General features: G+C 38.5%; 1 protein-coding gene across 8 annotated transcripts in view; it reads left to right on the top strand.

Moving 5' to 3' along the window:
* Positions 1-25115, top strand: part of usp54b (ubiquitin specific peptidase 54b) — a 103439-nt gene that overhangs the window by 55581 nt on the left and 22743 nt on the right. For 5 of the 8 annotated variants that reach the window (XM_042735542.1, XM_042735543.1, XM_042735537.1 and 2 more), the window contains exons 3-8: positions 3179-3271; positions 12781-12915; positions 17284-17397; positions 17493-17575; positions 22039-22147; positions 24064-24210. In XM_042735542.1, coding sequence (XP_042591476.1) covers positions 3179-3271; positions 12781-12915; positions 17284-17397; positions 17493-17575; positions 22039-22147; positions 24064-24210 — 681 coding nt within the window. Of the gene's footprint in view, positions 1-1793; positions 2551-3178; positions 3272-12780; positions 12916-17283; positions 17398-17492; positions 17576-22038; positions 22148-24063; positions 24211-25115 lie in introns of those variants that run through there. The other 3 variants (XM_042735546.1, XM_042735541.1, XM_042735544.1) reach the window with 2 other exon arrangements.

Here is a 25115-nt window from a genome sequence, read left to right as displayed (position 1 = left end):
TTGCTGGAATTAATTTTGTTGTTTTTTATACAATAACAATAGGGTGACTTGTCTACTACAGCATGTAACATTTTCTTTGGCTTTTTATTTTCGAGATACAAAGTGAGAGAGTTGAAATGAGAAAAAAGCAAGGGCAGGCAGGTCGGAACACACGAGCGCAGAGCTCTTTGAGGATGTACTGAGAGGAAACCAGGCCAGGCTTAAGAGCTGCAGAGACTAGCAGCAAATCTGCCCTAAGACCGAACTGACAATCACATAGTGCTGCCACGGGGATTTTGGGAACAGAGAAGAGAGCTGAGACTCCAGAGCCTTGCTTTGTTTGTGTGTGAATGTTTAAATATGTTTATATATGTGTGTGACCCTGCGTGTTAGTGTTTGAATGGAAATGAGAAAGCCATTCGATGCTTGTTAAGAATTGGGGTGTAAAGTTTTATAGTCCATTTTGAGGACATAATCTGTCTACGAGCTGTCTCTAGGTAAAGACCTGAAGGATCATTTTATAACGCTAAAAGACATAAAGTGGGTGCTTGAAAAAATTGGAAATGTTAGAAGGAGAGGGAGATAAAGAAGAAAAAAGCATTATATAATCCCCTTTCACATATTTAGCCCAATCAAAGGGGCTTTAGTGTTCTTTGTTCCTCGGACCTAATGCAGATGCTTTGTGTATTAGTTATGAAACACATCTATTTATTTTCCGCCAGTCTCAGGAGAGTCCTGCACTTAGCGATTTGTTTGTGATTATTTCAGTTTGTTTGTCTCTGCTTTTTTCAGAGGAGAGTAGCTGCGGGTTAGAGCCACATGCTCAGGATGATGCGTTGGCTCGCTGCAGCACAGGGGGCAGCAAATGTGTTGCTGCATGAGGTACAGCAGGTTGCTATAGATTTTTGTCATTACACACCCTGCCTCCAAATATGTAAAAAGGAATATGTCAAATAGGATGTTACAATGCTCAGAATTGATATAGTAGGTGATACTGCATCTGTGAGCTTGAGTGATTCTAAAGAGTTCTACCAGTTGACACTTAGTTGTTCGATTATGCCATGTTAAAAGAGGAACTGCATTAGTAAAAAAAAAAAAAAAAAGGAAGGGTTTTTATGTTGTACACCATGGTTAAAGTGTGCATTCACAGATTTAAAGACAATGTGGCATATCATAATATATCTGTTTTGTTTTGTTTTTTGTTTTTTGTTTTTTGTGTTTTGTTTTGTTTTGTTTTGTTTTGGTGCAGCCCTACTTATTTAGATTTATTCTTAAAACATCTTTAATCTACCAACATTTTAGAATCATTAAAGTAAATGATAAATTAAATGAACAAGCCAAAAAACATCAACACATGTTGTCCTGCATTATTTCTTACTGAAAAAAGTAAATTATTTATTGTTGCCTTCTTGGATATTAAACAATTCTCTAACAAATACTCTAAAAAATACTATAACTAGGACCATATGTGCTTTGACAATGAACAAAGATGCTTGAGAATTTACCATACAGTGCCAGTGTATTATTTGCAGTAAGGTATGGAGAGACTGATATACGATCACAAACCCTACAGAAAATCACAGAGCACAGCTTTCCAAGCTAAGTGTGGCATTCCTGCATTGTTAGCAGATAGAACTGATTTCCACACAGTGAGATTTTGCAGCTTTTCTGCATTGTTGTCTTTTTTTGCTGCTTTGCTGATCTGTTATCTGATCTGTCATTTTATTTGTCTGTGTGTGTGTGTGTGTGTGTGTGTTTATAAGCCCGGTTTTGGATGATGATGATGTTATGGGTTTGTTTTTGGGCCCAGTTGGCAATGGTGGAAGCATTAGGAATGGATAAAGCTTTGATCATCAATGAGGTGTGTCTGTGTATTCGGGTCCAGATGGTTGCTTATGGGTAAAGGTGCAGTCTCGCTGTTTGTTCCACTTTAGTTCTGCAGTTTCTCTACGTCTTGCTCTATAGGATGAGTGTGAGTCATGCCCGGGGCAAGTGAACTCCAAACAACTCTGATCCGCAGCGTATACCGCATGTTCGGTCTTGGTAATTCATAACTTCATATCTCTGCAGCAATCTCCCCCTCTGCGCTCCACATGCGCTCTTATTCTTACGTACTTCTCCATCTCTCTCTCTCTCTCTCTCTCTCTCTCTCTCTCTCTCTCTCTCTCGCTTTATCTTCCCCCTCCCTTTCCTTCACTCTATTTCTCTTCCTCATGTGCGATCGCACCTCTCTCTTCCAGACAGTTTGTCTCCTCACATCTCTGTTTCTTGCTGTCTTCCGCTCCATCCTTCCTCCCCTCCGTCTTCCCCGTTACCTCTCGTTCTACTGGGAGCCGGCGGTCTGAAACTCCGCCGGAGCCGGGACGGCCACTGGAAGTGCTGGGTTCCTGGTCTGCCGAGAGGATTAAGCGGAGTGGACAGCTGGCAGATGATCAGAGTGAGAGCAGCAGCCAGGACTGGCTCGTATTTATTGAGAGGATTGGAAGATTGTGCAGATATTGGCCGAGTGCTGCGGGACGGGGCCAGGAAGCCTCTGGGCTATTTTGTGTAATGTGAAAACCTGCCCCGAGGGTGAGTGAGAGCCAAAGTGTGTCATCTTTTCGATGTTAAATTACTTAAGGTTCCCAGCTTCCTGTGCAGAGTCAACTAAGAAAGTAATTTTCCCCCAAAAAGTGTAGACTTTGTCTATGTGGTGTGTTCAGTGTTGTTTTGTTTGCATGGGTGTCCTGAAAAGCCAGACTAATGGAATTTGGGCTGTTTTAAAACTTTCAATTCTGCTACACTACTCCACAACACTTTACGAGCAGTCCACCAACAAAAAGACTCTTCAGGATTATACTTGCAGTTTTGTAATATATTGGTTTTTTCTAGTTTTGCTGGATTTGTCCATTTTGCTTTGGTGATGATCTAGCAGTTTTTGGGTGGTCCACCACCCAAAAATAGTGGTGAATCACCATGGTCTTTCTGGTGAAGCTAGAAAGCCAATAACGTCTTACTGGTGAAGCTAGTTAAAAAGTTTGTATCTCAAGATGGGTAACATCATCCAAAACACAACATGCTGGTATTTTCAACAGGAATGGCAGTGGTTTCTCTGGAAAATTTGGGCTGTTTATGAGATTTTTCTGTCAATGGGCACTTAACAGTTGAATTTCACCTACGTTCACCAGTTGACTTAACCCCTCTGCTCTCTTGACCACAGGTCCTTTGGCATCTCGACATCTTCCGCCGAAGCTTCCGGCAACTGAACACCCACAAGTGCATGGAGGACTCGTGCATATTCTGCGCTCTGAAGGTGAGTGTTACCAGGTGCTTTCTAAAAAAGGCCCAGTTGTGCATGCCAGTTCAAGAGGTGCTACTGTACCTTCTCAGAAAAGTAACTTGAGGCTACAGGAATCTCTAGTGTCCCCAGGCTGCTCTTTAAATGATCCAGCAAGGTGAGGGTAGAGGCTGCTTGGACTAATTGACTTCCTTGCTGACCTTACTGTAGCACAGGAACAGAATGAAAATGAGATTCTCAACATCAAGAGCTCTCTGTCGCTCTTTTTCGAGGAAGTCTTTTTAATTTCCTGCCTGGAGGCTGATAGAGATGGGAGGAGAAGGAGGAGCAGAGGGAGATATATGCTAGGAAAAACAACTCAGGTCTCTTTTTAAATAACAAGCAAAGGCCTCTCATTCAAACAATATCCTGTTCTCTAGTCGCCCTCAGGCTAAAAGTAGCTGTGCTATTTAAAGGTGTCACATACCAGTAAGAAGTCACAAAACTGACATATTTCTTTAAGAAATCTCCTTGTTTTGTGTTAAAAGAAATCTTTGCCGTCAGATTTGTACTTGGCCATTTGTTTCCAAAAATACCAACGCTTCTTGTTGGCTGTGTTTGCGCCTGAGAGAAAAGGAGAGGTACAAATAGCCTGATAGATTGAGAGGTCTTTTTCTTTCTCTACTTTGTGTCTGGTCTAATCTTGTTCTGGTGTTGGGTGATTTACCTCTTTATTTTATGGCCAGGCGTCTTGCTCTCTCTGAACTGAACGCTTGGTTCTTCTGCTGATGCATAGGTCATGCACCTTCCACTGTTTCCACAGCTACCTGTTACCTTGGCTACTCTGTGCTCCCATTTTCACGCCCATGTGACGCCATAAATGCAATCTGTGCCTCTTGGTGTTGGTTTCCTTAGAGTTGGTCATCTTTAGTCCTATTGGCTCTGTGGAATTGAGTCAAATTGAGATTAATTTATACTGCTTCCTATATGAGGATAGAGGAACTGTATGGTCCTGAGTCTTTAATGTTTATGCCTTTGAGTCTGGTTCATGGATGGATGGATGGATGGATGGATGGATGGATAAATAAATAAATAAGAAAGTAGGTATTTCGGTAGGTAGATGATAAAAAGAGAGGAGTCCTGATGACCTTGTCTGGGTTTGTTTTGCAGTTTTAAAGATGACCAACCAGAAGAATTATCTCAGTGACCTGTTTAATTATGAAATAGATGGATAGGTAGGTAGGTTGATAGATAGATAGATAGATCTCTCTCTTTCTCTCTCTCTAAATGAAGTGTGTGTGAAGTGCTGAGGCATCAGAAAGCACACTGCTGTGGTGACACAGAGCCGTATCATGAGAATGCTTTCACATATTTGCCTGGATTTATGAGTGTTCACCAGGAACTGTTATTCCTTTCGTTCTCCTGCTCTTCCATTCTTTCTTCACTCACACTCTCACAGTTTCTCTCTCGCTCTTGTTTTCTTCTCACCGTATTAAGCCTAGTGTTAAATTTAGCTCCATTCCTATTCACTGTTAAACCATTCGGGACTAAAAGCAAATGATATCATCAGGTAATGTATTCAGAACAAAACAGACATGGAAAGAGACCTTTCATTTTAATCACGTCCAAACAAACAAGCTTTAAGCCTCCATTATGTTTTGAAAGGAAAAAGGAATGACTGTGGTTTTCAAAACAATTTGTCTCGCAGTACCTGAAATGACAAATGTTGTTGAGTCGACTGCGTAATTTTTCAGCACGGCATTGGTATTTCCTCTTACAAACATGATGGCATGCTTCTGTTCAGGCCTTGTGATGAAACTTTGTGATAAAGCTCAATGCCTGACTCTGAGGCGGATTCCTGTCCCTCAGGTCTTTTCCTGAGCTCTTTTCCTGCCAAACCCTCTGCTGACTGGTGGCATGTGATCTCATGTGGCTCTGGCTGTCCCCCGCTATAGCCTTGACTGGCATGCGTTACGTCACCTTTCTCATTTCTAATGGAGAAACGTTAGTTTCGGCCCATCAGTTCTGAGAGTTCCTCACGCGTGCCGCCCGCCAGCCGCCTGCTTGCCAGCCATGTTATTGAAATTTAATGATCTAACGCTACTAATGAGTGTTGAAATATGCCCTCGCCACACCGTTCCTTTCTGGATACCGCTGAATTCTTCAAATGTGTTTATTTGAAAGCGTTCACACTGTGGGGAATATCATGTTCATTTACTGAGATGCAAATTAGCTGAGGGGTACGAAGATGAAAAAATCATTGATTGTTTGCAGAAGTATGCATAAGTAACACTTGGCCAATATTATTTACTGATTGCCTTCTTTGATTTCATTGCGTTTTCAACCTAACAACTACTTCAGTTGTATTAATTATTGGTATTTTATATTTTTCTGAGTGACATTTTGATATATACTACTGTTCATAGGTTTGAGGTTGGTTCGTTTTTTTATGTTTTTGAAAGAAGTCTCTGTATCTATTTGATGTAAATATACTATTTCTTTTTGAATATATTTAAAATGTCACTTATTCCTGTGATGGCAAAGCTATGACACATAATCCTTCAGAAATCATTCTATGCTGATTTGATGCTCAAGAAACATTTCTTATTAGCAGTGTTGAAAATAGTTGTGCTGCTTAATGTTTCTTTGGAAACTGATATATTCTTTGATGAATAGGAAGTTCAAAAGAACAAAATTTATTTTAAATCATTTGAAACTTAAAAAAAATGTATTTTCTCTCACATTCAATAAGTTAATGTCCTTGCTAGATAACATAAACTTAAATCTCATTTCAGTTGGTATAGGATTTACTCTCTCTTTAATCGTAACATTGTTTATATTGCTGTTAACACTTTCTAACTATTTTCAAAAAAGTCTATAATTTATTTATTTATTAATTACTTGTTTGATTTAACAGTAAAATATTATGTGAAATGATTTGTGCATTACCCAGCAACAGCTATAAATTAAGTCAATATTATTTAATCTATGAATTATTATTAATTATTTAAAAACAAAGTGATGCCCGTATTATGAATTTAAAACTAATTTAGTGCACATTTAGGGGCCTAAAAAGAGAATATGAATCAACAGACAAACTCACAGTGGTTAATATAGTTGAATGCAGTGTTCCTGTGCTAGCTAAATAATTTGAATGGACTGACCATATTTTTAAGCCTACAATGTTTGTCAACAGAGATGCTGCATGTCACAGAGGCCATAGTGTGACATTGGGTGGCAAGGGCCCACATTACTGCCACTTCACGAGGTGTGATAGTGCCTTGAGGTTGGTGACCTCTACCGACTATCAGCCCCGCTGAGGAACTGCAGTGCTGGAGGCAACAAGTACACACACACATTCACACAAACAAAATAAATGCAAAGTCACAGTCACTCACACAAGCCGCCACCTCTATTACGATGATGTTTCCAATTATAGAAGCTCCAGTGACATCTCTATATTTGTGCCGTTTTATGTAGTGAGAGCCAGCGATTGAGTTAAACCCAATTACAAACTCATAATCAGCATGAGATTCAATCCCTCTGCAATTTGAAAACTGAGCCTAGGGAGTGTTTAATATTAATATATTTATGTGCGTCACAAGATTGCTGCTCCTGTGAGGATATGTGTGCATGTGTGTACTCATTGCCCTTGTGAGTTTTGAGCAGAGTAGATGATATGTGTCACTGCTGAGGACTGTCTTGTGTCTTTGACTGGAGGTTAATGTCTCATTTCACAGGCTATGCCTCAGGGTTCGCAGCTGACAACAAAATCTCTGGTGGTTTGTATGTGTGTGTATGTGTATGTGTATGTGTATGTATGCATATGACTGGACTTGCATGTTTTGAGTATAGCAAGGCCGGTTGGGTTCCTTGTCCTTGTTTGAGCTGAGAAGGACTATACATCACTGCAACACTGCTATTACACACATGGACCACTCAACCCTCAAATGGGATTCCCAGTTCTACACGCTCTGTAATATAATACAGTATAAAGGCTCAAGGCGGTTTGTGGCTGGACCTGGGAAAGTTTATCTATGAATGCCCTTATTGGGAAGGTCAGAGTGGTGTATACGTGTCAGTTTTGGTTAGAAAGCTATTTTGCCCCATAAAAAAACATCCATTGCGTCCCAAATCAAGTACTTTTCTACTATATTGTATGCAAAAAATGGTACACTAAAAGAGTATGGCCATATCAACTTGGCGGATATAGAACATCCTAACTTTTCAATGGTTTCCAATTAGTTAAAAATTCGAATGTAGTACCCACTTAGACGTGAGTTCGGACACGCAAGCAGGCTTTGTAGTGAAGCTGGTTGACTGAGCTAATTTTGCTTGTTAAGCTGGTCTGGGAGTGAACTAATCACTGGATTTGTGAAGATTTTTCAGTTCAGTTGCATCATGTCTTTCAAAGTAACACAAGAGTTTTGTTTGAGGCAAGTATCAGGTTAACTAGAGCATGAGACACTTTGTTTTTGATTTATTTTTGTACAATAATCAGTACGTCCCTGCTGAGAAAAGTGCCTAATCTGGTTTACTTGTCTCCACTCTTGGTTAGGTTGGTCTGTTGGCTGATTTTAGAGGGGTTTTGGGCACTCTTTAGCTAGCTATACAAGCTCAAGACCAGCTTGGCCAGGACGATAAAAGCCCAGACAAACCAAACCATCATGATAGAATTAGTGACAACAAAAGCCAATATTAGTTTTGTGTTTGAAAAGTTGTGTTTTGAACACACCACAAAGACTACAGCCAATGGCCTACTAGTATGAATGTTTTGCACCTGCATGAGAGGAAATAATCTTCCATACCTGCAGGTATTTAGTAGTTTGGCTTCATCATTTAAAATGGGAAACTGGAAGAGCTAGGACTGCGGATGTACAAACGTAAATAAAGCAGAATTTGCAGGATTTTGTCACTCCCGTTTGTTTTCTTGTGCACTGGTTTGCTGAGAACAGCCAATCAGAGTGATCTCTTGCACCAATGGGCTTCACTGCCAACATGTTCAATCAGCTGAAAAAAGTCCAGCAGTATGGAACACACCACAAAAACGAGACGGCCCAACAGTCGACTTTCTGCCTTAAAGAATTAGTTCACTTCAGAAATAAAATGTCCTGATCATTTACTCACCCCCATATCAATCAAGATGTTCATGTCTTTCTTTCTTCAGTTGAATAGAAATTAAGGTTTTTGAGGAAAACCTTTCAGGTTTTTTTTCTTTTTCTCGTATAGTGGACTTCAACGGGGACCAACAGGTTGAAGGTCCAAACTGCATTTTCAAAGCAGCTTCAAAGGTCTCTATGCGATCCCATCCAAGGAATAAGGGCCTTATGTAGCAAAAAAATCTGTAATTTCTCACATCACAGAGCTAGTGCATGGCGAGCATTTGTGATTAAAAAGTATATACATTTTTATTTATTTTTATTTTTTTAGAAAATGACCGTTTCGTTAGACGAGACCTTATTATCCTTGGCTGGGATCGCATAGAGCATTACCTGAGCCTTTAAAACCACCAGTTTAGGCTGGTTTAAGCACTTTTTCAGTGGCATTATAACTTTTGGATGGACAGAAATTCTGATTACAAAGTCTATGCGCATTTCCAAATGATTTCTTCAGTGTTTTCAACACAGACCAGCACTGACACTTCAGATAAAACATAACGAATGATGGGTTGAATTTGCCAGTCAAACAGACTTTACCTGCCTAAGAACAAGAAAGTTCATGGAAACTAGTGTCTCAAACTTGAAGAATAGTTTTCTTTTGATAAATATATTCTGCTACATCAGATCCGAGCGCAGAGTTTGTCGTGAGCGTGTGAGGGCATGTGCTGTCGCCCCGCTCACGCTGAGGAGAGCAGAACAGAGCTGCAGTTCGGTTGAGCACTGATTGCTCGAGTGATATATTTGCTGAGTACACACACCAGACTTCCATTTGGCCCTTATCTGTCCTGAGTGTTTCATCAGCTCAGAGAGAGAGAGAGAGAGAGATGGGGAAGGAAGAGGACATTAAAATATGTCCATAGGCGAAAATCACTCCAGGCTCTTAGCTGGGCAGAACAGTTTGTGATTAGAGCTGCATGGGGAAATGATGCAGTGGCTGAATTTTCCTCTCATCGAGTTTCCTCAGTGGGGTACATAACCCTCTACGTCTGTCCCTCCCACTCTTTCTCTCATTTTCTTCCACCCTCCCTCCCTCCATCCTCTTTCTTTCTCTCCTTGGCGCAGTGCAGTCAGCACATTGCATTACCTGTTCCAAAGCCACCGGCCTGTCCCGCTCAGGGGAAAACCCCCCATTCCACCTCCATATATAGGGGGCTGCCTTGGGCAGTGTGCCCACTGCATATATGAGGGTTTTAAAACTGCAGTATGTGTGTGTGTGTTTGCAGCCGCAGCAAATATTTGCCTTTGCACTATGAGTTTCGCCCGTGTCCATTTGTTCAGCTTATCAGGATGTCCTCTGGTGAGAGAGCATTGTGTTGCAGTCATTGTTCATTGAGTTCAATAACAGTGCCAATGCTGATGGACAGGAGAATAGATTCCATCGCAGGCTTTTAGGACTCTGTGTTTGTTTGAATGTTCACTGTTAATGAGCTCAGTATCTTAGTCAGATGTTTCCCAACCACTGCTACAGGAACTAGCTTGTCCAATCGAATGAGTAGAGTGAGACTCCACAAAATGTTATGTCATGAGGAAGTTTGATTGTATGGCTAATGTTGTAGTGAGTCGTCTTACCGACCACAATTTTTCACATGATAATGATAGTATTTTGGCCATTTATTGGACTTATATTAGTTGTTTAAAAACCTAATGGTTTTTGGGCATTTGGACATGTTCCAATATTAGCTGTTTAAAAATTTTGTTAGCTGCCTACTTATACACATTTCAACATTTGCTGTGTTTCAAATCCTACTGAGATGGCCATTTAAACAGAATTAGTGGGCACACTGGAACATTTGCTTGGCTTTATTGGACATTCAAATCTGTTTAAACACTAGCTGTTAAACAACAACAACAACAAAAACCCTCCTACTTAGTATTTTTTATTTTTTTGCATACTTGTCTATGGCTGTCTAAACATTGCTGCCTAAACCAGGCCCTGTTCAATGGGGATGCTAGAGGGTGCTAACAAAATCAATAGCACCCTCAGGTAAAGCTGTAATAATGGCATTTCATTGCAGATTTGGCAAACTATCCAGTGCTATATGGTTTTGCGCTCTGTAGATCGGTTTCTATTCCAATGTGTTTTTTCAGCTTTGAGCAATGTAGCCAATCACAGACATATGTTACTTTCTTAAAGGGGTCATATGATGCGATTTCAATTTTTCCTTTCTCTTTGGAGTGTTACAAGCTCTTGGTGCATAAAGAAGATCTGTACTTTGTTTGGCCTTCCAAAAGAGGACACAACTAGAAATCAGTGGTTAAGTTGTATTTACAACACTGTTCCAGAACAATTCAGCCCAAATATTCAGATGTGTGCAGCGCATTTTATGGTGGACTGTTTCCTGATCCTGGGAGAGTAGACTACAATACCGGCTGTTCTGACTCACAGTCTGTAAGTACGTTTACATATTTAAAGGATTTGCCACAGACGATTCAAACGCGAGTTTTGAGCAGTGTAGAGTAGCGCTTGTTGTTTGTCATTTCTCCAATTACAAATGCAGGTTTTATGTTTACGTGGCGGGATGAAATGCAACGTGTAAAAAGACGTGTAAAACATTTTGTATGTTTCTCTTATCGCTTCAGATGTTTGTTCTATTCGAGCGTAAGTGCCCTAAGAAGTGGACATCACAGGATATTCTGCCATGATTCTAGCTCGGAGCGAACATATATGTTCCATTCAAAGTGCATTGAAGTGTGCGATATGTGAATGTAAATTGTATTTATTTACCGAGATATATGATGTCACACTTGTCTGTGTGTGAAGATGTTGCGCAGTGCAAATCCTTGAATGAATGTTCCGAAGTGAGGTAAACTTCAACAAATTTCCGCTGCTCAGGGAGTAGAGAGCAATGAACACTGTGTATTGACCATGTAAATCGGAGCACAGTTCATGCACGGAGCTCACTTCTAACAAGCTGATTATCTGAATCAGGAGTGTTAACAAAGAGAGACATGCAAAATATGCCCAGCTGGAGGGCGCAGGACTGGAATTGAGAACCGCTGATTTTGCAATTATAATCTGTAATAATGTGCTCACTGGATGTAACAAATGCCTCACTTATAATGGGTTTTAATGTTTTTGTCTCGGCGCTCTGGGACACACGCCATCCCAATATAGTAAGGGGCGTAACATTTCTGTTACATGCTTGAGGTATTTGGCCAATCACAATGCTCTAGATAGCTGGCTAATCAGAGCACACCTCGCTTTTCAGACCGATGAGCTTTGTAAAAATTGCCACGTTTCAGAAAGGCGGGGCATAGAGGAGAAACAATAATGTACATTATGTGGAAAATAATGTGTTTTTTTTTAAACTTAAACCACATATACCCATTTTATCACACTAAATACACAAAATAATGTTCTTTTAGCAACATCATATGACCCCTTTAAAAGCAACAGCCAATCAGAGGCATTAGAGTTAGAATCCATTCATTCTTTTTGTTTAGATGTTGTGTTCAGCATGAATCATCTCATTATAACAAAGAGTAGACGCAATGTAAATAAGAGATTCATTGTGCAGTGTAGAGAACTTCATTGATTATAACGTAACTTTGTGAGATCGTGATTAACTAAGATGAATGACAGCTTTTTAGTGATTATGAATGGAGTGGTGCACCATAGCAATGGATGGCACTAAAATCTTTACATGCTGTATATATTAAGGTTAGAGCACCCTCAGTGATTAGATTCTGGAGCTGGGCCTGGCCTAAACTATGTTTTATGTTTTATTTTTTTTCTTTCCTTAAATAATTTTGAATTTGACATTTTTGTATTTTTGGCCCCTCTCTTGCCTAAATAACATTTTTGGGTACATTGAAATGTTTATTTAGACAACATTGGTGGAATGTTATCTTATGAAAATGAACCATGGTTTACTGTAGTAAAAGTGTTGAAACCATGTTTTTTGCATATTGATAACCATTTGTATAACCACAGTTTTACTACACTATGGTTAGTGTAGCAGAACCATGGCTAATTTGTGATTACTATGGGTTAACTATAGAAACCATGCTTTTTTGTTTTTGTTTTTTTTGTAGTAAAACCTTGGTTTATTTTCATATGGTTTATTACAGGCATGTTTGCTTCTGATCTACATAGCTAGACTGCATTTTTGGGCATCATATACAAAAATGCTTTTTAAGGAGTAGGCAAGTCGCTAGGTTTTGAAACTCAGCCTGTGTGTTTGTTTATTGATTTCTTCACAGAGTCTGTGATTTGTTGTATTGCAGTGTAATGTTTTTACAGTACAGTATGTCAGCCCTCTTCTCTCGACGTGTGTATTCTCTCCACAGTGAGTGGGCAGGCTGACGAAAGCTGTTGTGTGCTGTGGCGTGTCTTAGTTGCATCAGTTTCTCATTCTTACTTTCGGGTGCTGTTTGTGGTTTCAGAGCATCTTTGCCCAGTTCCAGTTCAGCAGTGAGAAGGTGCTCCCATCGGACGCTCTGCGCAGCGCTCTGGCCAAAACCTTCCAAGACGAGCAGCGCTTCCAGCTGGGCATCATGGACGACGCGGCCGAGTGTTTCGTAAGACTTTTGTTTTATCCCCATTTCACCCCTTTCTTCCACACTTTCTCCATATAAGTTACTTTCTGATTTTGCTGACACAATGATCAGCTTTACCTCCTCTCTTCTCATCCCTCTTTCTCTCTCAGGCATTTCCTCCTCTCACCTCTCCTCAACCCTACTTTCGTCTCTCCTTGCATCCCCTTTCTCCGTTCTGTCTTTTTCCGCTCCTCTCTTGGATTTTGTCAACCTTGATCTCAGATTCCAGAGATGTTAGGTGTTGAATTTCAAGCACGGATGCTTGTGCTCATTCTTGTGTGGTTTGAAGAGTGGTAGAAATGGAAACATGAAGTCTGAACAGCACAGGGAAAATAACTCCGGAGGAAAGCAGACAGCTGAAGTTTGACAACTTTTTGTAATATTCATAAATTACTCCATGCACTGAATAAGATGCGCCTCGGTGACTTTCTGGTAGGACGTGTTGGCGTATCTTTGATAAGTGTATTTGAATTAAAATGGCTGGCTGATAGGATTCTCTGAAAATGCAACGAGACTTTAAATAAAACCGTCTGAGGTTGATTCATATTTAACTGTAAAGTAATGGATGGTTTTATTTCCTTCCGTTGTTGGAACACACAAACATACTACATGTTTTATCAGCAATGTAAATACAGTGGCAACAAAAAGTGGGCTTAAAGATGTGAAATGCTTACAAAGAGCTGTATTTCTTTTTTTTTTTTTTAGGCTTAAAGTCACACTTAAAGTGTCATAAAAAATATCAAATAAATTCACATTTGCAAAAAAACAAACAAAACAAAACAAAAAAAAACCCAATAGATTTCTTCTCAGAACTAACTTTCAGAACAATCTTGAGCCATTGTACAGTGACTTTTAACCACCAGGTGAATTTTATTGGTTTTAATAGCCAATTTCCCCAAGCAGAAAAGCCAAAGATACTTATACTTTATATTATATCTGTTTTAAGATGTGAAATGCTTTTTAAAAAGGCCACTTGGTTTGATATCTGATTGGATGATACACAAAAATGCATACATTTTTAAAGACTTTTCTGTCCAAAAACTTTTTGGGGCAAATGTATCTTTCTTGGATGAGGCAATTCTAGAATGCGTTTTGACAAGCTCGGTAAAAATGTTTTTACAAAAAAGTCCATTAAAAGACATTCACATTCATCAACTGAAATGCAAGAGAGGCTTATCTTCCACTCACAGGTCATTCCAGATTAGTGTGGGACTAGCATGTGACCAAAATAGCAACTTGATAATCAAAAAGCAATGAAGATACATAGCACACACATACTGCATGAAATACTCCATTTTAATTAGATCAAACTACTTTGAAGTGCTGAATAAAATATCTTAATTGGACATTTTTACTGAGCTTGTCACAATGCATTCTAGGATTACCTCATCCAAGAAGGATACAGTGGTCCCAAAAAAGTTTCAATTCATTCTCATCAGAGGATCCATTTCAGTATTTCAGTTTTTTTTTCTATTTAATTTTAAATGCATCTTTTCAGTTTAGTTTAGTTTCATTGACTTCGTCAAACTTAGTTTTGGTTTTAATATTTAATTTTTAATTTTATTTTTTAGTGTATTTTCAAGCAGCCAGTTATTTTAAAATGTTAAATTTCTCAGCACGTTCTAGTGTTACTAAAGGTTTTAAGTATTATAATAGTTTTATAATATACCATGTACCAAAAACTAAAATTATATTTGGCTATTTTTATTTCATTTACTTTGAGTTTTTTTCCAGTTATGTTGCTTATTATTTCAGTTAAGTTCAGAAAAAAATGTTTTTATTTAGTTTTGTTTTAGTTTTTATTACCAGTAATAAGATTTTTTTTCTTATGTTCAAGAACTGCTGGATGGATTACAATAATATACACAATTTAGACCAATTAAAGTTAAAAATGGTTGATATTGAATGTAAGAGCACGTTGTTGTTTCCTATGTAAAAGGTAGACTGCTCATACACTCACTGGAGCTGTATTTAAGTGGATATTTAGATTTATGGCCGTAGGCGTCATGGGCTTTACAGTCATATGGCAGCAGGAGTTGGCAGGTATATATACGTGCCCTCCTGTTGCTTTAAATGAGCTTGGATAGGATCATTAAGGATGTGGAAGCTTTCTATAAGGTCTTCCTGTACTCCTCAACCAACTCCTCTAATCCCCAGACCTGATTATTCGGCCCGGACCTGATTAAGGACCATAGATTGTGTTTATCTCACATTTATGTCCTTAAAGGACACACAGCGTGAGCATCAATACGGATAATTGCTTTTAAGCAAATAAGCAATTGAACGATCATTCACGGGCGAGCAGCTGAGCTGTCCAATCAAGATAGCTCGCCGAGAGACCCTGTGATTGGCTCCATCCTAAATACCCATTTATATGCAGCCAGTACTGTCTATGTCAGGGCTTTTCTGCCATAGATCTGTGAATGCAGCTGTGCTTACTCATAAGGTCACAAAAGACAGCACCATCAAAGTGTTATTTAGTTCAATTAGCACCTCGTCTGCAGTTTGGTAACAAAGGTCTGTTTCTGTCGCGGGCTCATTATTTTTAGCTGAGGATCTGTTGAATGGAGCTGCCATGATTTCTCCCATTTGTTTGAGGCAGACGCAGGCATGGGGCCAAAGCGCTTGGCGCGCCATCCGTCTTTTAGACGCGACCCCTCTCCTCACGTGCACCAGACGACAGGCAGTACATTAGCGAAATGCCAACTCTTCATTTCTGCCTCGCTCCTCTGCACATCTGCACCCCTGCATAAATAGCTGCGTTATTATCTGAGCGGGAAATGAAATGCTCCATACACTAATGATTTGTTGTGTGATACTCAATGAGAAGTGTCTAGTCGAGGGTGTGAGATGTGATGTTTTTCAGAGTGAAAAATTAGGTTGAATGCAGTGTGTGAAGAGTCTATTTACAAGCTCAGTGAACTCAGAGTTATTAGTGTTGGGGAGTAGATAACTAGTACTTGTGGTACTAACTTACCTATATATTTATTTTTAGTTGTTTGACTAGCTTAACTGTTTCAAGTCCTCTGGAAAACTTGACATAATGCTGCTTTGCTGATTTTTTTTATTTTTTATTTTTTTGTATAAAAATCCACACAAACCTTACTGAAACTAAAAAAACTTAAAAAATACTACTAAATACTATAAAAATATATAAAAATAAACATTTTGAACCTTTTTTTTTTTATGTTTTACCAGCTTTATTTCTTTATAATAAATGCCACTTGTCATCCAAGATGACAGTAGCATTGCTACCTAAAACTGTTTAAAAACGTTTGTTGGAATAAAGCTGAAATAAAATAAAATAAAAATATTGGATGAAAAATGTAAAAACGTTGCTTGGCAACTAACTAATAAAAGCAGTTAAAGTTTAAAATTAATTAAAATGTATTAAAAAAATTAAATATAAAAACATAGCTACTTTAAAATATTATTAAATGCTATAATATAATATAAATAAAACTACAATAAAACTATTCAGTAGTTTTAAAATAGTTATATGTAATAAAATTGGACTTCAGACTACTTCAGTCTAACTCTATAAATTAGTTTTCAAGTTTTATTAGTTATATATCTAGTATACTTATTTTGTAAATTTCTCTACCTGCTAAACTGTGCTCTGATTTCAGAAGTAACTTATATTATTTAATAGTTATATATAAAACAATTTTGTTGCCTTAGATTTAATGAAGCTGCTGTTCCTTAGTAATTTTATAGTATAGCTAGCTACTTTTTCAAATTTGCAGCTCGACTGTAGTTTAACTGTTTTGATTAAAACTGAGTAGCATGTAGCTTGGGGAGCTTTGGTTTTAAAGTAGTTTCTCCAGCAGTGGTAGTTGTAGGGGTGTTGCAAATGTGGTCCACGGCTGTTAGCGAGATGAAAAGAAGGGAACTAGAGATTTGATATATGGTCTTATTCACCTCGCTCACTTTCTCTCCCACTCCCTCATTCACCCTGTATTCCTTTGTCAGGAACTTGCAGTGTGATCGATTGATTTTAAATTTGTTCAGCCAGGGAATCAAAAGGACTCTTATGAAAAATAGATGTGTTGTTCTCACTTGATCAGATTAACGTGAAGTGAGTGCTGACAGAGAAAAATGAATATAAGAGCCGGACCACACAAGTCATTCGCTCTGACACACATACACAAACAACCGTTCAAAGATGCCTCACTGTTTAAATGCTCCAGAAAAAGCCAGCATGCTGTATTGCACTGGAGCTAAACATCTTGTTCCAGAATTGTTTATCAGAGCCAGATCAAAGGAACGAGAAAGCCAATGCACTCACACATACACACCGACTCACATTTACTAGAAGAGATCCAAACTGTCTGTGTTGGTTTTCTTCAGGAGAACCTCCTGATGCGGATCCACTTCCACATCTCGGATGAGACCAAGGAGGACATCTGCACAGCCAAGCACTGCATCCCACATCAGAAGTTTGCCATGACACTTTTCGAACAGGTTGGTGGGGGATATTATCTGTTTTTTTTTTTTTTTTTAGGGCATTTTGTGTGGGGCCTAACATGTATTCTAATTGTGTTTACTCTCTCTTCCAGTGTGTTTGTAATAATTGTGGAGCCACGTCGGATCCTCTCCCCTTCATTCAGATGGTGCACTACATCTCCACCACCTCTCTCTGGTAAGTGGAGGACCACGTTTTCATATCTTCCATACAGTACATTTGGTTTTGCTCATAGAGACTAATTAGCTCTGTTCCAAAACTTTGTGAGATGACTTGATGCTTACTGCCTACATAGACAGCTGCTTTCTAAGTCAGCATCCTAAAATTATAATAGAACTGAGAGATTTGGAACTCTCTACATAGACTGTAACTTTGAGTGCATTTGTTGTTAGCATGTTTGCTAAGCTTAGAATGCAATACCCTAATATGCATAAATATACACTTCAATTCGAAAGTTTGGGGTCAGTAAATTTTTTTTTTTGATAGACATGAATGCTTTTTCAGCAAGGGTGCATTAAATTGAACAGTAATAACAATTATAAATCTTGGAAAAGTTGGCACAGAAGCACAACTGTTTTCGATATCGATAATAATGAGAAATGTTTCTTATGCATCAAATCAGCATATTAGAATGATTTCTAAAGGACCACGTGACAGTGAACACTGAATTAATGGCGGCTGAAAATTTGAAAGAGTTATTTTAAATTGTAATAATATTTCTCAATAATCCTGTTCTTACAAACAAGTTTTAATCAAATAATTGTAGACTTGGACTTTTTTCCAAAACATTATAAAAACTTATGTGCGTCGTTTGGGACGTAAGTAGTGTGAAAGCGCTTGAGGTTAAGGGCCAGTTTTACTAATAGCTTACGCCAGCGCAAACCGTCTTTTCACTTCAAAAAATTACCCTTTCAGACGGAAAATTTATGGGAGGAGAGTATTCAAATGAATTTTTGCATCTGACCTTAGTGAATATGCATTTCTAGAAGTTTCCCTTTCAGACGGAAAATTTATGGGAGGAGAGTATTCAAATGAATCATGCAATGCGATTTACTAACGTTTCTGCTCGTCAAATTAGGAGTCATACAATACCAAGTCTATATTAACCTTCATTTTTTAGACACCGATTCTTTTCAGTGTACTGTGGCATCTTTATTTCTTAATTCTTTATTTGCAACTACGCTAAAGCTGCGCTTGGTATATTGCGTTGGTCCATATGTAAATGAGATCTTACGTCTGTGTTCTTTAATTTACGCGTTGTTAGTAAATCACCTGCAGAAATTTTCACACCCATTGGCGCTCTTTTGAAATTGTGCTCTTGCACTAATTTGCCCTGTTTATTAAAACTGGCCCTAGTTGTCTTACTCGAGAGCCCAGTGACAATAGCACCCTGTCAAGTGTTGATTTTTCATTTACCCTCTCAATTCTTGAACCATTTGGCCATACTACTGCCAACCATTATGTCTTGCCCTTCACTGTTTTGGCACAGTTTGCCTTGTGCTGCAAAAATGATGGATACTCTCGTGGTTGAGGGTGATCTATTGGGACTTAGTGGGTTGTGCGACTGTGTGTATGCCGTTTAGTGGTGGAAACGGACGATTGTGGCTCCTGTCACTTTGATGTTGAGTGAGGGTTTTGATTTACACATCAGACTGGGAACTGAAGGTAACTTCCACAGTGTTTATCGTTTAAGTGAGCCACCGGCTTCAACTGAATGCTAAAGCCAACCTGCTGGGCTGGAATGAGGCTCTATATCATGGGTTATTAGCTGTCATCGTACATATCAGACCCGTGAGAGCCATCTGCTAGAGCTATGTACAGGAAATGTACCCTCCACAAACCTCTCCCTCATGTCCCATTCTTCCACTCTAGTGTATAGATTGTTACACCTTCGTCTGCCATATTTTACGTCTTTTTCTCTCTTTATCCATCCCCGTGTTCCAGCATATAAATCCCACGTATATGCACACACATCTACTCTTACAGCTGCCGGAAAATTTTCTTACCTGCTGTATTTCATTCTGAGGACTTCTCGACCCATCTGATGTTTAGACCATGGTAATTCTGTATCTCCAGTGAGCACTGAGGACACAGATAGGACATTACCCATCACTCCCCATGGAATCTTGTCCCCGGCCCCTTCATTATGCCCACTCTATAAGACATCAGAAAAAATCTGTATCAGCATTATGGCCATATGAGCTTCCCACATGATTCAGAATTTCATTTTCTTGATTTATTATGCATTGCAAAATAATAGAATAGTTTTACCCCCGACTAAAGCCTTGATTTATTAAGATCTTAAATAAAGGCTACTAATGTGCCATCTGTCAAACTGTATGTGTACTAAGTTAGGGCATTATTTTTGTAACAATAACTGCACATACTGTAAATGTCACAGCCACAATACCAGCGTGGTGTTTTTCTCATTTCCTGAAAAATAGTGGGTTTGGACATAAACGGTTCTGGTAAATATGATTTATTTGTAATATATATATATATATATATAATATATATATAAAAAAAACATGGAAGGATGAAAATACATATTAAATGCATTTTTCTTTATTTCATTTATTATTTATTTAAATATTCATACATATAATACTTAAAATATTTAAACAAACACAAAAAACACAAAAAAACCTTTATCATCTTTTTTTTTTTTTTTGTCTTATTGGTGTGTGTGTGTGTGTCTTATTGTATGCCCTTGTCCAGAGAAGTAGGTCAGGGTTTTCATTGATACAAGCATTTTTCTTTACATGAAACATTAAAAGTTGGATGTTAAAATCCCCCAAAAAAGCACCCAAGGATCTGTTGTGACAGGCTGAAGAAAAAAATACATAGATTTAGACATCCCTTATTGATTTCTGTATCAGATATGAAAGCAACAATTCTCTTTCTTTGAAAATGGATAATGGAAGCTCATACACAGATATTTCCCATTAAATTGCTGAATACGTATTAACCTTTACCATTTCACACACAGTTTGCTGGTTTTGCATTGCACACACGCATACAAACATGCAGTCTCTCTCCTTTCTTACGCTCACACACACGCTCACTCCGCAGTAAATCGTGTGCTTTGCCACGTGGCCATGTGGCAGTAAATGATAGTACAGTGTGTTCCTTTACTCCTGGATGCGTGTACCCCTGTACAGCCTTAAATTCTCACACAATGGTTTTCATATGAACACACACACTCTTAAACTCATCCCAGAAAACAAAGACTACGCAATATGCTCAAAATCCTAACTCAGTGTTTTTCATCCAGAAACAAAGCTGCTAAACCAAGCTCAAACATACCATGGAAAACAATAGAACGCATAGCATTTATTTATTTCTCTCTTTTGTGCAACCGAGGCTTACATTTATCATTCTGAAAGAACTGATTTACAATCCTACACTATAAACTAAACATCTACCTACGCATTTCACATTTGGGATTCCAATGAAATGCACATCCAAATGAAACGCGTGTTAAACTTATCATATACATAATTTTATTCAAGGTTTGTTTATTCAGTTGTTTGCCAGGTCGCATTTACATAGAACTCTATTGCAGTGTAAATTACACCATACTTTTTTAATCTTCCATGTGCATAAATAGATAACTAATTAAATAGAAACCTGAATAAATAAAGCTGTAATGCCAAACAACAATGCAACTTTTTAATAGTTATATCAACACACCTATAATGTAAAGTTATTTAGACACTAGAATCGATCAGAAATTTGCAGTAGCATCACACAATTCATAAATCGGCCATTTTTGTGCAAATCGTTCGCATTACCATCATATGTCTACCTGCGAATGATAATGCATGCGATACTGTAGATTATATAGATGAATGGATATGCAGGAAACATGCCAGAAAGTAAAAAAGATGATGCCATCCACCCTCTTAACATCATTATTAATGTGTTGAATATGATGAGTGGTAATCTGAGATCATAAACACTGCATGCTAAACAATGTGAAGTGTGATCCAAGGTCAAAGTGGCTATTTCAGTACATTAACTGTTTAATTGCAAAAAGAGCAGTACGTTTAACATGAAAAAGAACATAATCATTTTTTTTTTTTTAAAAATAACAACAACATTCAAAAAAAAAACACACAAAAAAATGCTACAATAAAAGTAAGGCAGCGAGAGAAATGGTAGACCTGTCTGCCTGATGTAAATTAGTGTCTGCATATAGGTTGTATTTAGCCCTCAAGGGACTGTCTCGGCACATTTCCTCCATGTAGACATGCTGACAGACGCTTCATGTGTGCAGATATTCTGGATGTCAATTGGACGCTATCACGCTTAGCTTAAGGAAACATTAGCCAGTAAAGTACGCTGATTTCTGCACAGGCCTGCGGCTTCTGTCCTGATGGAGACCATGTGGAGATGGAACAGAGAATGAGTGCCGCTACATTAGTTTCTGATGTCTTCTAGGGAATAGTGATCTATGGACGATATATAACATCTGCGTACACTGAAGTTTTTGGGCGGTTGAAAAAATGTAACATTAAGTTGTATTATACTTTTAATTATGGTTCAACATTATTGTATGTAGAGTTGTGTGTGTATTTCCTGTCAGTGGTGTTAACACTGGTGCTTGAGGACACGTTTGTCTCTTATTCCCTCTGCTGCAGTAACCAAGCTGTGCGAATGCTGGAATGTAAGGAAAAGCCCACGCCTGACATGTTTGGAGAGCTTCTCCGCAACGCCAGCACCATGGGTGACCTGCGAAACTGTCCGGTGAGTACGTGCATACATACACGTCTAACTGCTGGTTTTGTCTAACTTAACGTTTTTCATGCTTAACATCTCATTAAAAATTTTATATATGTTTTTTTTTATAGATAGTTTAATGTGTAAAGAATTTGAGTAATAGCTCTATGGACCACCTACAAGTCAGTGTCCAATGCTTGAGAAGGAGGCTACAACTTTATGACTGTAGTGACTTTGAACATGTGGTTGATTTCACATGAGACAATGAAGACAATGTGATAAGAAAATAACACAGAAAAAATGACTTCTTAATGCTTTATTTTTTAAATTAATTTTAAATATTAAAATTAATTTATTTTGTGAGAACAAAGACACTGTGGAGTGCTAGATGAGACATGAAACAAAAAAAGTCATTTGACGGTTCTTTTGTTGGTGTAACCAGATAAAAAAATACAATTTAAATTGCTTAAAAAATAATTTACTATTTCGTTGTATTTAATTACATTTTAAAACATTAATTAAATATACTATTTTAAATATGTCAATTTATTTGTCAGTTTATAAGTGATTCATTTATTTCAATTTTATGTTGAATTAATGTGAATTAATAAATTAATATCTTTTACCTTCATTTTATAAGTGTCACTCCTAGTCCTCCACACATATCGGATGTCTGGGGCAATGCTGGAATATACAGTTTAGCTGATTGGTTTGGCCAATCAGGATCAAGTAATCCAAAAAGTGTGTAATATTGTCCTTTTAAAATAATAGCCTAATTTTCACCATCCAGTCAAATCCCATTGGATACAATTCTTTTATGTCTTCAATAGTCTGTCACTTAGTTTGATTTTGATTTTGCCCGTTAACTTGATCTTCACCCAACTGATTCAAAACAAACCCTTTTTCAAGCCACCCAGATACTCATTTAAGCTCTGCTGTTCACGTGTGGAAGCATAAAGACGGTCTGTTCTTTGCCCGAGAGAGTGTTTTGCTCACTGCTTCTCTCCTCTTTACAGATGACAGACCCCCAATACACACTCTCTCTCACACACACACAGTCCTACCCTATTACACACCAGCTGCTGATCAGCTCTTACCACACACTGTGCACCCTCACCCCGCCACAGGAGGCGGATGATTTCATCAACCCAAACACGCTCCAACATCATTCAGCGTGCTTACGGAGAAACCCATGTCAGCTCTTTACAGTCTGCTCCGTACCAAATCAGCGAAATGAGTCAAAATTCAGTCGAGCTGAAATCCATGCTTTCATTTCCAGTGATTTTCCATTTGTCGATTCCCTGAAATGGCTTTATTGAAATGCAGCTGAGTTCGGTAGCCTGTAACGTCACTGCTCTTTAGAAGCTTAGTCATCTGGCCCTGAAAGCATGTGTTTGTCTGGATTCCCAGCGCTTGGCAGGACAGACTGCGGAGCTGAGGCTAACAATGATCTCTAATGGGACACTGTGTGTCTGTCCCAAAGCTCAGCAGTGCTGCCGTTGCTGGCTGTTCATTGGCTGCCTTGCTTGTGTGTGTTTGTCTGTGATGGAGACCGAGGTGGAGAGAGAGAGAGAGGCTGGTTCTGAGAACTGGGCTCTTTGTCTAATCCCTTCCTGCCCAGGTCTGGTGCCAGCCTGTTTGCCACCCCGCTGCCCGCTCCACAAAGGCAGTGCCCGGCTAGATTTTTATACATTGAGGGAAGGGGTCAGGCTGGCAGTGGTGCTCGTCGCCAGAGCCTGTTTCCGTATACCGCTGCCAATGCGCTCGACGGAGGGCGGTGACTCAAAGAGCACAGCTAGAACATTGGGTGCCGAGCATAAGGCCCTGCTGGACTGTGTTCCCCTGTTTGAATCGTTCCTTTCATCTCTCCTTCACCTTTTCTCTCTCTTGCACACACATGCACATGTGATCAAGATGCCCTCTTTTTTGTCTCATCATTTCAGAGTAACTGTGGCGAGATGTTGCGGATTCGGCGGGTTCTGATGAACTGCCCGGAGATCATCAGCATCGGCCTGGTGTGGGACTCAGATCACTCTGATCTAGCCGAAGACGTCATCCACAGCCTGGGCACGTGCCTGCGGTTGGGTGATGTAAGACTCTTGCATGCACAGACAACACACTATCATTGTTTCTTTTTGTCACCACTTCAGTGCAGTAACCTTGAGCTTCCAGCTCCCTCTCTCTTATGCACAGTTCAGGACAAGAGGAGGAAACACAGTGTACTCTTTGTCACATTCAATATCTCTGTGGCCCCACTAGTGTTACAGCATTCTCACATCAACTTCACCGCAGGGTTGCCATTCTGTGTTGCATAGAATGCAGAAATTGAATTTAAGTGCGTAGAGAATAGAATGAAATTCAAAGAGACTAATAACACAGGTGTTTTCATACACACAGCATATGGAGTAATGGCTGCCTAAGATTCAGCTTTTCCATCACAGGATTAAATACATCCTATTTTAAAATATATTCAAATGTAGAATCAAACATAAAATATATACTAAATAAATTTCAAATAAAATAAATCCAGGCTAGGATAAGATAATAAATTAAAATAAAAAAAAAAAAATAAACTATGATTATTATAATATTTGTTGATGTTAATATTATATATATTAAATTTTTATCAAAGTTATCAGTCAGAACACTTAGTTTACCAAAATGTTATTATTTATTCCATATGTTATGTAGTAAATAAATAAAAATGTTGATGTGACTGTTTGTTTATTTTTATAAAGATGCATTTTCTACCATATGGCATAAATTAAATCTATTTTGATACCCGTCTTTTGAACTTAAATTAATAATTATCAGGAAATAAATGGGGATTTGCCAAAATTAATGATATAATTATGTTTCTTTGCTAAAATAATGAAATTGTTCTGTTTTATTACTTTTCATTTTAATTCCAATTAAATTGAAATCCACCTAAAACCTCCAATCAATACAACACAAATTACATCAAATACCAACATCTGTGACCAGTTCCATTCAA

The sequence above is a fragment of the Cyprinus carpio genome, chromosome B12 (genome assembly GCF_018340385.1).
Source record: "Cyprinus carpio isolate SPL01 chromosome B12, ASM1834038v1, whole genome shotgun sequence".
NCBI lineage: Eukaryota > Metazoa > Chordata > Actinopteri > Cypriniformes > Cyprinidae > Cyprinus > Cyprinus carpio.
The sequence above is the reverse complement of the archived record's forward strand: the minus strand, read 5'-3'. Positions and strand labels throughout refer to the sequence as shown.